Genomic DNA, 12,243 nt, shown 5'->3' on the forward strand with positions numbered 1-12,243 from the left:
CAGTAATTGTGGCGTTGCTAAAGTAACGCACAAAGACATACTGACCTCTCTCTGTTTATAGACTCCATTACCAAACCAAAAGTAAACAGCGAGGCATTTAGAATTGAATACCCACTTGCACTCTCCTTCTTCATAATTGGTCAGTTATTTGTGTAGCTTGAGATTTTGTTAATTATTTATTTGAGATGAAAGTAGGCTATAGGAGTTTTTTTTTTTTCCTGAAATTGGTAGACCTTGCTTAGAAGATAATAATAAATCTCAGTTGCTGTAATATTATGTATTTTAATCTATCATAAACTAGAGAAAAAACGACAAAAATCATATTTACTTTTGATTTATTGAAACTCTGATATTTAATGCTATAATTACATATTTTTGTCAGTAGAAATTAAGTCAACTTACATTAAGTTATCTGTATTTGAAGGCTAATCATTAAGGCAGATTTTTAAATGTCTCATATTCGCAAAAAACATTTTTATATCAACAAATTCTAATTCTAACACAGACCTACATTCTACAAAGCAACTTGAAAATATATTACAAGGACACAATTCTAAAACATTGCAGCTCTATAAAAATAGCAATTGAACAACATCTATCTCCTTCATAATTATATTACATTTTAAATGCAAAAATACAAAGGGGTTGCAATATAATCATTTCAATAAAGAATAAGTTGAAATATCACTCTGTATCTTAATATGCATAGCTAAATAATAATAATAAATAATAATAATAATAATAATAATAATAATAATAATAATAATAATAATCTTAAAACACAGTCACCAGTACTAAACTGTAAAAATATAAACTCAACAAATATGATCACAAACTCATTATTAATGGTACACTCATATAAAAAGGTTCTTAAATGGTTCTTGGATGTTGTCAAGGTTCTTTGAAGAACCTTTTGTGTCAGAAGAACCTTATACCTTATCAGATGGCTCTTTTTAAACTATTTGAAACCATTTTAAAAGGTTCTTTGAAGATCCAAAAAAGGTTCCCCTGTGATATCGGTGCAAAGAACCTTTTAATGGTTCTAGAAGCTTTTTTTTCGAAGAGTCTATGCGTGCATTCCGAGGATTTCAATTACAAAGTCTATAGTTGCAATTTTACATTTAGAACTCGCACTGTTTAAAAATACAATCTATACAATACAGCACTATATTTTAAAACAAGTCATGAATTGGCATCTATTTGTTAACCTCTCTCTGTACATTGATCTCCAAATGAATCAACATTTCAGTTCCACTACCTTTAAAAAAAATAACAAAAAAGCAACTCCCCCAAATATTACAAATAATACACACATTCTCTCAAGAAACATTTTACAGATTGTAATACAAATCTACAGGGAGAGACAGCGCGCGTTGTTTGCTGTTATTGAGTTATAAAACAAAAGGCATTTGCAAAAGCTAAAATTGGAATTGTTTTATAACGTCATAGTTAATTTAAATGTATCAATGATGGGTTTTGTTCAAAACACTTTATAATGTGAAGAAACTCGACTCCTGGAGGCTGGAAGGGGTGTACCGATTATGTGTGATGCGCAGTGCGCTGAATCTGCTGTGATGTGGGTAACACATCTTCACGAAACACCGAGTGAAGTGCGAAACCGTCACTATCCATTTCATACCCTCCGTGTCTTCAAAGCCTTCTCAAACGTTTTCTTTTATATAAAATGTCGGTAAAACACCCAGAGACTACCATCGTATTGGAGACTGGAAATTCATTTGGGCTGCGTCAGAAGAACGGAAGGCAGGCGTGTCCTGCTTGCTGTCGAGCCCGTGCTGTCAGTAGCCGCGCCGGACACTGAAGGCGCAGTAGAGCGGTGGCTGGAAGAGAAGAGGCCGAGGCACACGTCCTTCGCGCGGTGTCTGAAGTGGTTGTCCAGCCAGAAATAGATGATGGGGTTTGCGCAGCTATTGAAGAAAGCCAGGGACGAAGATATGACCAAGCCCCACCTGAGGGCGGTTTGGAGGGAGCAGGAGAGGGAGGCTTCCCGCAGATTGGACACGAGGTGGATGCTTTTGAAGACGTTGAACGGCAACCAGGAGATGACGAAAGCGGCGATGATGCTGAACACCATCCTGATGGAGTGCCTTCGCTTCAGGTCGGTTTTGGCGCTTTGGTGCAGGCGGTGGCGGCGCAGTTTAGCCAGGATGGAGCAGTAGCAGAACAGGATAACGGCCAGGGGAAGGACGAACGCGAGAACCAGGGACAGCAGGCTGATGCTGCTGAAAAAGGTCGAGCGGCTATCTTCGCTGCAGATTAATCTGCCGTCCTCTTCCTCAGACACGTTTCTGTAAACGAGCGCCGGAGTGCCGAGCAGTACCGACGATACCCAGATGACGCAGCAGGTGATTTGCACACACCTGTTGTTGCGTAGAAACCTCGAGTCCAGCATCTTGACAATGGCCATGTACCTGTCCACGCTCATGCACGCGAGGAAAAAGATATTGGAGTACCTGTTGACGGCGATGACGTAACTGCTGACCTTGCAAAGGAAGTTTCCGAAATCCCACTGGTGGTCGTGAGCCGCCGAGACCGACCAGAGAGGCAACGTGCAAACGAAGACCAGATCCGCCGCGGCCAGGTGGATGACGAAAGTATCCACGAGCCTCCTCTTGCAGGATTGCTTGGAATTGAGGATCAGGATGACGAGCAAGTTCCCCAGGAGCCCGATGAAGAACACGAGGAAGTACAGCGCTGGGATGAGATACTTCTGGAAAGGGAGCTGGGTGGCATCACACGCTTCAGTCATATTAAAATCAGAGGCGTTGTTGTTGTCATAGTTGTAGTAATAGTCGATATAATAGTCGTCTGACTCGCTGGTGTTTTCCATTGCTGACCGAGTTCAAGGAGAGGTGACTGTATTCTGAGTGCCCTGCAGTTTCAATGCTGGCAGATTGCTGACCGAGTTCAAGGAGTGGTGACTATATTCTGAGTGCCCTGCAGTTTCAATGCTGGCAGATTGCTGACCGAGTTCAAGGAGTGGTGACTATATTCTGAGTGCCCTGCAGTTTCAATGCTGGCAGATTGAACCTCAGAGGTTTAAAATACGCTGTTAAGTCACGTGTCAGCCCCTTCACCGCCGCTGTCATGTTTGCAAAACTGCATTAGGGTTCGTTTTGTGGGCAATATTTTTTTTGAAAGGGTAGAAAAACAACTGATAGGCTTTATTTTTGAGCGGATACAGCTATTGTAGCGCATTTCGTCACGCTTCCTGCCGCTTTTGTGTGTCTTTTCTTCCTTTCTGGGCTTTTCACAGCTGCGTGGAAATAGGATTTACGTGCGCATTCCTTTGAAAGTATGCACGTGCCCAGGTGTTTCCAGAATCGTCACGACAAGGTTAGAGCTGTAATCGCCGACAGGCTGTAAACAAACATAGTGACGTAACCGGGATTTTTGCATTACCAGTAAACTTTATCCTCTCAGTCCAACAAACCAAAGACCGCCTCCAGGACTGTAGAAAGAGACACTTTAATATTGCAGTGATATGAGTAGTTACAGCACTAGTCCATAGCTCATATACAGATGAAGTATTCTTAATTATGCGATACAAATAGAATCTTTCTTTTTTTTATAACAAAAATGTAATTCCTTGTTTTGAAAAATGAACGTCACACTTAACTACACAAACTAACAATGATCAGTTGAATACAAATAGAATTCCAACTCGTATTAATAAATCCAATGACTAACGTTCCGACTAGAATTCTAGAAGGCTGCTGGTCAAAACGTATGTCATTGAATTTATTAGTTTTTTTTTTTTTTTTTCATTATTTCTAGATCTCCGGTTACAGCCAGCTGATTTCTCTATTAGAAAAAAAATACCTGCTTCTAGTCGAAATGATATATTATATAATAGTTGTCTATTTGTTATATTATATTGATTGACAATTCTATATCACAAGAACAAGGTGTGCAAGACAAGCGCCGGACAAACCCATCCCTTAGATGCCACCTTATAGACTTCGGAGCAGATGTATGAAGACAGTGCGGGTATAAGCATGCATGTGTTCTTTTAGGTTGTGCTTGTTTGCTATTCCCCCAGCTGAAGCAGAGGGTTATTCGTGTATACTCTGCTGCAGCTCCGCGGTTCAGCATCGATCTGTATTTTTAGCATGCTGGGTGTACACATTTCAAATACGTGCTGTGTTTCTAACCACAGGGGTCTGGAGCTGTCACTGTTGGTTTTGTCATGATTATTTTAGCTGTTGCCATGGCACTCTTTCACACCTTAATGCCCGGATGATAGGTATTGTACAAACAATTAGCACTGCGGTATCCGGCTTGAAATTGTTGTTTTGTTTTCGTTTTTAATTAGCTTTAAAATTGAATATTTTACTATAACGAATATTACAAGACGAGCCCCCAAAACCGCAACTGGCATCATCAACGTGAGACGACAAGTAAGACAGCGAGACTAATTTATTCTCTTTTTTTTTCAGATTTTTACCGAAAAGTTCACGGGTTTTACAAAAGCGTTTGGTGGGTATTTATCATTTCCACCCGTATTTGGACATTCAAGCAACAGAAAATAATTCACACATAGAAAATCCATAATTTTACCTTTTTGGGAAATGCATTTATATTTAAAAAAAATAGTTTTAGTGTTTCCTATAAAGACCCGAGACGAGGTTTGGTACCTGGAAGGTGCAGCGATTCTAACACGGGGGTCCGGAAACTCTCTCGGCTCAGGGCCCCCCTTGTAACGTCACGGATTGAGGACTCCCGCTCGTCTGGAATCTGCCGCAAAGGTATTTCATATGCACGTACAGAAGCCAAGTTAGAAAACAGCACCAGCCATAGCGTGTGGCATCTACAAAAGCTGTCTCAGTCCTGTAAAGCTGTAATAATAAAAGGGTCTACAATGAATACAGTTTCCTGTAAAGGTCGGTCCTGTGTTGTGATATTTATTTTCAGCATGTGTAAAGCCCTGCTATCTGAGCTAACCACTGTGAAGACGCACAGCAACGTTGCAGTTCAGCACGGTTTGTTTCTCAATACGTTTACCCGCGCTTCACCGTGCTTTCAGTGTGTTTCTCTACAATTAGTTTTTGCTGTAAGCTGTGCTTGCAGGTGTGTTAAAACACAAACACAGAAGCGTACTGGTGTGTACAAGTCTGTGGTTTTGGCAGGAAAGGGACTGAAGCAGGTAACAAAAGCAGCAAGAAAAACTGATAAAAAAGGAAGAAAAACAATTCGATGAACACATTTAAACGAAGAACTCAACCGGAAACACGTTTAACCAAGTCATTCAGGCTCTGACATTAAATTACTGAATAGCCCTGTGCTATCTGATACAAGTCCGCCTGCAAGCCACCTGATTCAGGTCACTCAAACGCAAGCAGGGACACGAAAAGACCGCGCCCTCCCGCTGCAGAGCTCCGGGGTAAGGAGGCAGTGGTCTTGATCGGAGGAATCCGCGGGGTGTCAGCGGTGATGCACACCCCATAACGAAGTGTGTGACAGTAATGCTGCTAATATAGTACACTGCCTGCATTTCTGTGTGTTTGATTCTTTGGACGAGTCTGTTTTGAGATGTTTCTGCCGGGTTCATGTATAGAACGACTCTGGTTTCATGTGAAGGCGTTTGCCGAAGTGTCCCTTAATGTTTGATTCATTTTTATCTGGTTTTACGCGGAGAGTCTGAAGATGTGAAAAAGACAAGCAAGGTTACGCTGTGCTAGCAGAAACCCCCAGCAGTGTGGCGTTCGCACTAAGAGCTGAAAGCGCAGGAAATGACTGACTCTCCCAAACATCTACAATCTGCGCTCTAGAGATTCGTAAACGCGGTTCTCAAATCGTGGAACAAGAAAGCGCTACTTCTGATGGGGATTTTATGCATATAAAGTTCTTATTTGCAACAAAAAAACTGATGAAAATGTGGAAATTATATAATTCTCTCCAGTCAGACAAACAGGTACCGGGGTAACGTCAAAATTTGCTACCGGTAACAAAATATGACACGTAAAAGCGTCAAATTTTGCTACCTGTAACAAAAGTTAATCTGCAAGTATAAACGTTTTTTTTTTTTTTTTTTTTTGGTCAAGTTAAAACAATCCAACAATTCATCTTGGTTCTTATATATATATATATATATATATATATATATATAGAAGAACTCAAACAGTGTAATATATTAACATGACATTTTTAAACTAATGTCAACAACATGATCGGAATTCACACCATGAAATATCAATAATAATAATAATAATAATAATAATACCTTTGCAAAACAATTTTACAAAGGTGTACTTAGGGATTACATGCAGATTACGTGCTGTCGCATATCATGCCAAGCGTCCCAGGGCGCTTCACACGACAAATATACAAAATAATATATATAATATATTATAATATCTCTCTCTCTCTCTCTCTCTCTCTCTCTCTCTCTCTCTCTCTCTCTCTCTCTCTCTATATATCTCTCTCTATATATATATATATATATATAAATCCGTGTATATAATCCATATTTATATGGGGAATAATATAATATAAATAAATAAATAAATAAATAGATAAAATACATGTGAACAAAAATCTAAAATAGGCCTATTCCAATGTACAGAACGGCCTCTGCGTAAAGATGAGTTTAAGCTTTGATTTAATGCATGCAGGGAGTCAGCTTTACGCATTTCAGTTGGGAGATTGTTCCACAATACAGGTGCATAGTGACTAAAGGCTCTTCCAATGCGAGAGCTGCGTTACAGTACGCTTTACCGGCCGTTAGCAGCAGCTGTCTGCATTTAATATCAAACGAATTAATACATGTCGAGTAAAATTTAAACACAACGGGTACTTTCACATCCAAAAAAACAGACAGCAGATTTCAAGGGGGGCGAGGGGGGGGGAATCTGCACATGCGCGGTGCAGGTTGAAAATAGTCTGGGCATGCGCAATACGCACAGTAAGACCTTTTTAACGTTTGTATAGGTAGCCTAAATTGACGTCACCGAATTACCTGGAGGTTAGACCTGACTCTGAGAGCGCTATTGAGGCCGTATTGAGGGTTCTGATAACTCAGGTGTGTCAGGCTCGTCACAAAGGCGTCGGTTTGAAGATCGGACTCTCTTGAGCGTGTTCACGGGGTTCTCAGATGAATCGGGTCAGAGGAAGCGCTCTCTTTGAGGCAGATCAGATTTGCTTGTGGTTTCCTTGGATGGAATCACCACATCTCAGGCGCGAGCTATGTATTTCTTTTTTTTTCTTTTTCTTTCTAGACTACATCCGCCTGGTGGTCTGCAGTTTGAAAACTTCCGCTCGACACCCGCAGGTGTTGCAAACAGACGCAAACAGGTTCAAAAATAAAAGCGAAACATTTTGCAAACTTCTAACGTTAAAAGTGGAATTTGATTATTATTTTTTTTTATTGCAATCGGTGAAGAATAATTTACTGAACAGTGCTTGCAGATATTTGAGTGCATCCTTGGTGTCACGAATCACACTTTGCATAGCAGCCGTGATATTCATGTGACACAGCCACCTCACATTTCTTTGCCTAAGATAGTTTGCATCATTATTTAACTTAATATGATAAAACCCATTTAATATCATACAGCACCATCAATCAGAATCTAAAAGCCCTAAACTGAATTATGCACCTTACTGTGCTTGAATGCATACCTACATACATGCACACACACACACACACACACACACACACACACACACACTAATAAACATGGCATCATCTCATGATGAAGAACCCTGGAACCCTGAAGTTTATTTTCTCTGTTTGAAAGGGGCTGTGTCTCCTTGGCAGGTTCGAGTGATTCGAGACTCGGGCTGTGTTTTCCCTCTCCCTCCTGGTGATCAAGCAGCTGCTACCCTACTCCCCATTCAGTTTGAGCCGGCGGAGATTCTCCTTCACTTTCACAAACTCAGGCACCTTCTCCTGGTCTTCTTTCGGTTTCATCTGCTCCTGCTCGTACTGCAAAACAGAGACAAGGATCATCCCATCAGGGAATGCACAAACAGATACAGAGGAACTCACAATCAGCTAATGATCTTGGTTTCATTATAGCATTTAGCACTGCACAAGGTGTCAGGGCCGACTCGCAGGGCTTTAAGGAGCATTCTGTTAGGGTATGTCACTGTAAAGAGCGTTCCTCTGAGCCGAGCCCCCTCTGGAGGCTCCTGTGTGCCGCTCATACCAGCTTCAGTTTCTGCTGCCTCTTCTTGAGCTCCTGCTCTAGCTCTGATTTGAGTCTCTGCGCCTCTTCCTGCTCTCGGAGCTGTTCCAGTTTCCTCCGCTCCAGCACTCTCTGCAGCTCTGGCTTGTTCTCTGGCAGAAGCCCTCTGGACACAGCAAGGATTACAATTAGACTGCAGTGCCAAATAGTGATGATGTAGCTCCGTGTTCAGCAGGACAGTTCAGCTGTTTAAACATCCATCGTAGTGCAGTCTGGTACCTTTCTTTCTTGAATCTCTTCTTTAAGAGAAGCAGGACTACACTTACCAGAATGCATTCTGTCCTAAACTGTCCTAGTGAACGTGGAGGCATATCCTTGTGTGATGGAAGTACTACAGAGAACTCTATTAACGTCAGCTAGGGTTACTTGTTTCACAATCTGTTTGGAGGAACTAAAACAAAAAGAAATGTTCTTGCATAGCAATTAAAGGGAAGCTTGAGAGGAGAAAATACTATCTGGGTTTATTAAGAAACATCCCACTTTCAATTCATACACAATTCCCTCCTGTATAAAACAATGAAAAAATAAATATATTTTCATTGCATTTATGTGTCTAAAACTACTTTTTTTCCCAGCTATGTTCAATAGTTCATGTGTGAGAGGGTTAAAAAAACAACATTTTGAAGCGTGTTCTTGGAGGTGTATCAGTTTGCTGCTCTGATATTTTGAAGCGTGTTCTTGGAGGTGTATCAGTTTGCTGCTCTGATATTTTGAAGCGTGTTCTTGGAGGTGTATCAGTTTGCTGCTCTGATATTTTGAAGCGTGTTCTTGGAGGTGTATCAGTTTGCTGCTCTGATATTTTGAAGCGTGTTCTTGGAGGTGTATCAGTTTGCTGCTCTGATATTTTGAAGCGTGTTCTTGGAGGTGTATCAGTTTGCTGCTCTGATATTTTGAAGCGTGTTCTTGGAGGTGTATCAGTTTGCTGCTCTGATATTTTGAAGCGTGTTCTTGGAGGTGTATCAGTTTGCTGCTCTGATATTTTGAAGCGTGTTCTTGGAGGTGTATCAGTTTGCTGCTCTGATATTTTGAAGCGTGTTCTTGGAGGTGTATCAGTTTGCTGCTCTGATATTTTGAAGCGTGTTCTTGGAGGTGTATCAGTTTGCTGCTCTGATATTTTGAAGCGTGTTCTTGGAGGTGTATCAGTTTGCTGCTCTGATATTTTGAAGCGTGTTCTTGGAGGTGTATCAGTTTGCTGCTCTGATATTTTGAAGCGTGTTCTTGGAGGTGTATCAGTTTGCTGCTCTGATATTTTGAAGCGTGTTCTTGGAGGTGTATCAGTTTGCTGCTCTGATATTTTGAAGCGTGTTCTTGGAGGTGTATCAGTTTGCTGCTCTGATATTTTGAAGCGTGTTCTTGGAGGTGTATCAGTTTGCTGCTCTGATATTTTGAAGCGTGTTCTTGGAGGTGTATCAGTTTGCTGCTCTGATATTTTGAAGCGTGTTCTTGGAGGTGTATCAGTTTGCTGCTGTGATCTCAGTCACTGCTCGCTCATCTTGTTTTCTGGTTTTGTTACGCACCGTCTGCAGCTCAGAACGAGCTCTCTGTGCAGGTCCTGGTGGTTTTGTGATTCCAGGACGGGGTTGGTTACTTTTCTGGGCTGAATTAAATTCAGGGAGCTGTCAGTGTCCAGGTGAGAGGGGGGTGTTCTGATGCTGTAGTTTTCTGTAAGCAAGAGATAGGACAACACTCAAGAAGCAAAGTGCATTCAAGCACAGTCAAACCATGGCAAACTACAAGCATTGTGAGACTCTCCAGATAGGGTCGGGGGTCCCACAGGCATGCAGACAGCTTGCTGAGGAGGTCCCCATGAAATTCTTCAAACTGATCAAGCAACGTGAATATTTAACGAGAACAAAAGTGTTCTTTCACCCAATCGTGGCAAATATATACACACTGAGTAGAATGATTTGATTAGGCAACTAAATATCTACATACGACATACACTGTACAAAACAAAATACAACAAGTTACACCAATTATACATTGTTATTTTCAAAAATAACTGTTTGGCTGGTATGCAAATTAATTAATATACATGTAAAATGCAAATTAATTCAAATACATGTAAAAGAAACCCAATTATAATGTAACCTAACTGCATTTTAACATGTCTGCACAGTTGTGCATGGTGTGAAACATAAGAGGGCGGACTGCCCCCTTGTGGCCCTGGAGCCAACAGCAGCCCTCAGACCACAATTACTTTGTCTGCTGGACTACTAGAGTAGGTACTGGACACTGAAACACAGATCTGTACCTTTGCTTTGCCTTCTGAATCCAGTCTTTCGCATGCGTCGCAACACAGACAAAGAGAAAACAGAAAGAAAATTCATGCAGGGAACGATTTCAAACTGTTACACTTCTGCAAAATACATTGCAGATTTTCTAAAAAGTGGGTTAAATGTCAGAGTAGTTGCACGGTAGTGAAATTTGGAAAGCGCAACAGATGTCCATTAAAAGATTAAAGCCGATGTGAATCAGATTACATTGTTAATCTCTGTGATTGCTACTGTAGAGGGGGAGGGGAGGTGTGTGGACCAACTATTGCACGGGACACTTTTTATCAGCTAGCTTACAGAAAAATGAACATGTGATACATTTTCTATTAATACAATGACTATACAAGCAGTGCGCACGTTTATTACAACACCCCATTGCTTGTGTTGTTGCGATTTGTTTTGCGTATGAAATCAAACCACCGTTAACGAACAGCTTGGAAAATTTGGAAAACAAGCAAATTAGTGATGGTCTGATTTAATTGATGACTTTAATAGGACACACGGGCAGTTCATTTAAAAATAGTAAGAGAAAATGAACACAGAGCCGCACATGGTTGGATTAAGATATCTAATTAAAGCACAAAGCGTTTCTGTATGACTGTCGGAACAGCACAGGACTTGTGTGTGAAATGAATTGTAAACTTGCTCTTATCGACGCCTGTAAAGTGTGCATTAAGACCAGTATTGGCATAATGAAACGCCACCTTACTGTTTTAATGTACCCAACAGGAAGTAAAACGAGACTGTTGTGTGTAGCTGTCTCTCGCAGATAAACAAGCAAGCCCAGACTTCCTCAGCTCACCTTCTTCGCGTGTGATCCTCCCATGGTGGTTAACGGGACTGGGTTTCCTCACAGCCGTCTCAACCGAACCGTTCCTCTGCAGGAATCCTGCACCCAGAGAAAGCCATCCGTGTACTAAACAAGCAAAGCTAACTCTTATACGCGGCTATAACATGCTGAAACCCTGCATTGAAGCTGTGTGTGTTCGCAAGTATGCCCACACACTGAATCTATAGTTAGATCCATGAAATCTCATTATGGTACGGGGTTGATCCAGTTTAAGCGCCCCGGAGCCACGATATTCAGAGACGGGAGACGATTAGTGTAATTATCACAGACAGCTTCGGTACTGTTCTGTGAGGTAACAAAGTACAAACTATTACACCTGCTTTGGGAGATAAAACATTCAATCTGACCCACAGAGACACACGAGCCTTTAATGGGATCTGCTTTCAACTTTCAAAATGCAAACGTCAGCTTTCAAAATCAACTTGCGCGCAGGTCACGAACCGGCGCGTCGTTCTTTGTGTTTAGATTCAATCAACTGAATATTATTTTCTGTTTTGAAACCTGTCTTCTTTCAGCTGGCACACCAGAGAGGTACCCCCACCCTGCAACCTCATTTATACCAGTAAGGAATGCCATGCAGAGGCAATGCGTGCTGATCGGGAGCTCCATTCAGAACACAGGGGCGCTTTCATATTTCTGTTATGACTAAAACAGAAAATGATTTACAAAGTTAGCCTAACGAGAAGGCTACAGAATAAGTCTCACTGCCTGTGCAACAGGCATTAGGACCCCCTCCTGGTCCCACGTAGATTGCACAGCGAATGGGCGAAGCTGTGAGATCCAAGAAAACCCTAATCATTTTTCTTTTATTGTCTGTGCAAATAACAGCTGCAACCACAAGCGCTGGAGTCTGCAGGGTTGCGCTCCGGCGAATTCCTGCTCTGATCTATTGCTCCTCCCTGCCAGGCGC

The 12,243-nt window shown here is 41.5% G+C and overlaps 2 protein-coding genes across 3 annotated transcripts; both read right to left on the reverse strand.

Annotated features, from left to right (window-relative positions):
- Positions 1–786: 786 nt before the first annotated feature.
- LOC121299705 (probable G-protein coupled receptor 25) lies at positions 787–5,443 on the reverse strand. The gene is made up of 2 exons (XM_041227642.1): positions 2,944–5,443; positions 787–2,878 (listed from the first exon to the last, which is right to left on the reverse strand). The coding sequence occupies exon 2, from the start codon at positions 2,846–2,848 to the stop codon at positions 1,733–1,735; it is 1,116 nt and encodes a 371-aa protein (XP_041083576.1). The 5' UTR covers positions 2,849–2,878; positions 2,944–5,443; the 3' UTR covers positions 787–1,732.
- A 1,087-nt stretch (positions 5,444–6,530) lies between these two features.
- Positions 6,531–12,061, reverse strand: LOC121299707 (protein FAM107B-like). Of its 2 annotated transcripts, XM_041227644.1 has the most exons (5): positions 11,286–12,061; positions 10,462–10,486; positions 9,725–9,869; positions 8,169–8,313; positions 6,531–7,945 (listed from the first exon to the last, which is right to left on the reverse strand). In XM_041227644.1, exons 1-5 carry the CDS (start codon positions 11,307–11,309, stop codon positions 7,844–7,846), a joined length of 441 nt encoding a protein of 146 aa, XP_041083578.1. In that variant the 5' UTR covers positions 11,310–12,061; the 3' UTR covers positions 6,531–7,843. The 2 variants fall into 2 exon arrangements, with proteins under 2 accessions (XP_041083578.1, XP_041083577.1); XM_041227643.1 differs by having other exon boundaries at positions 10,462–12,061.
- Between the last annotated feature and the right edge of the window lie 182 nt (positions 12,062–12,243).

The sequence above is a fragment of the Polyodon spathula genome, chromosome 25, assembly GCF_017654505.1.
Source record: "Polyodon spathula isolate WHYD16114869_AA chromosome 25, ASM1765450v1, whole genome shotgun sequence".
NCBI classification, from domain to species: Eukaryota; Metazoa; Chordata; class Actinopteri; order Acipenseriformes; family Polyodontidae; genus Polyodon; species Polyodon spathula.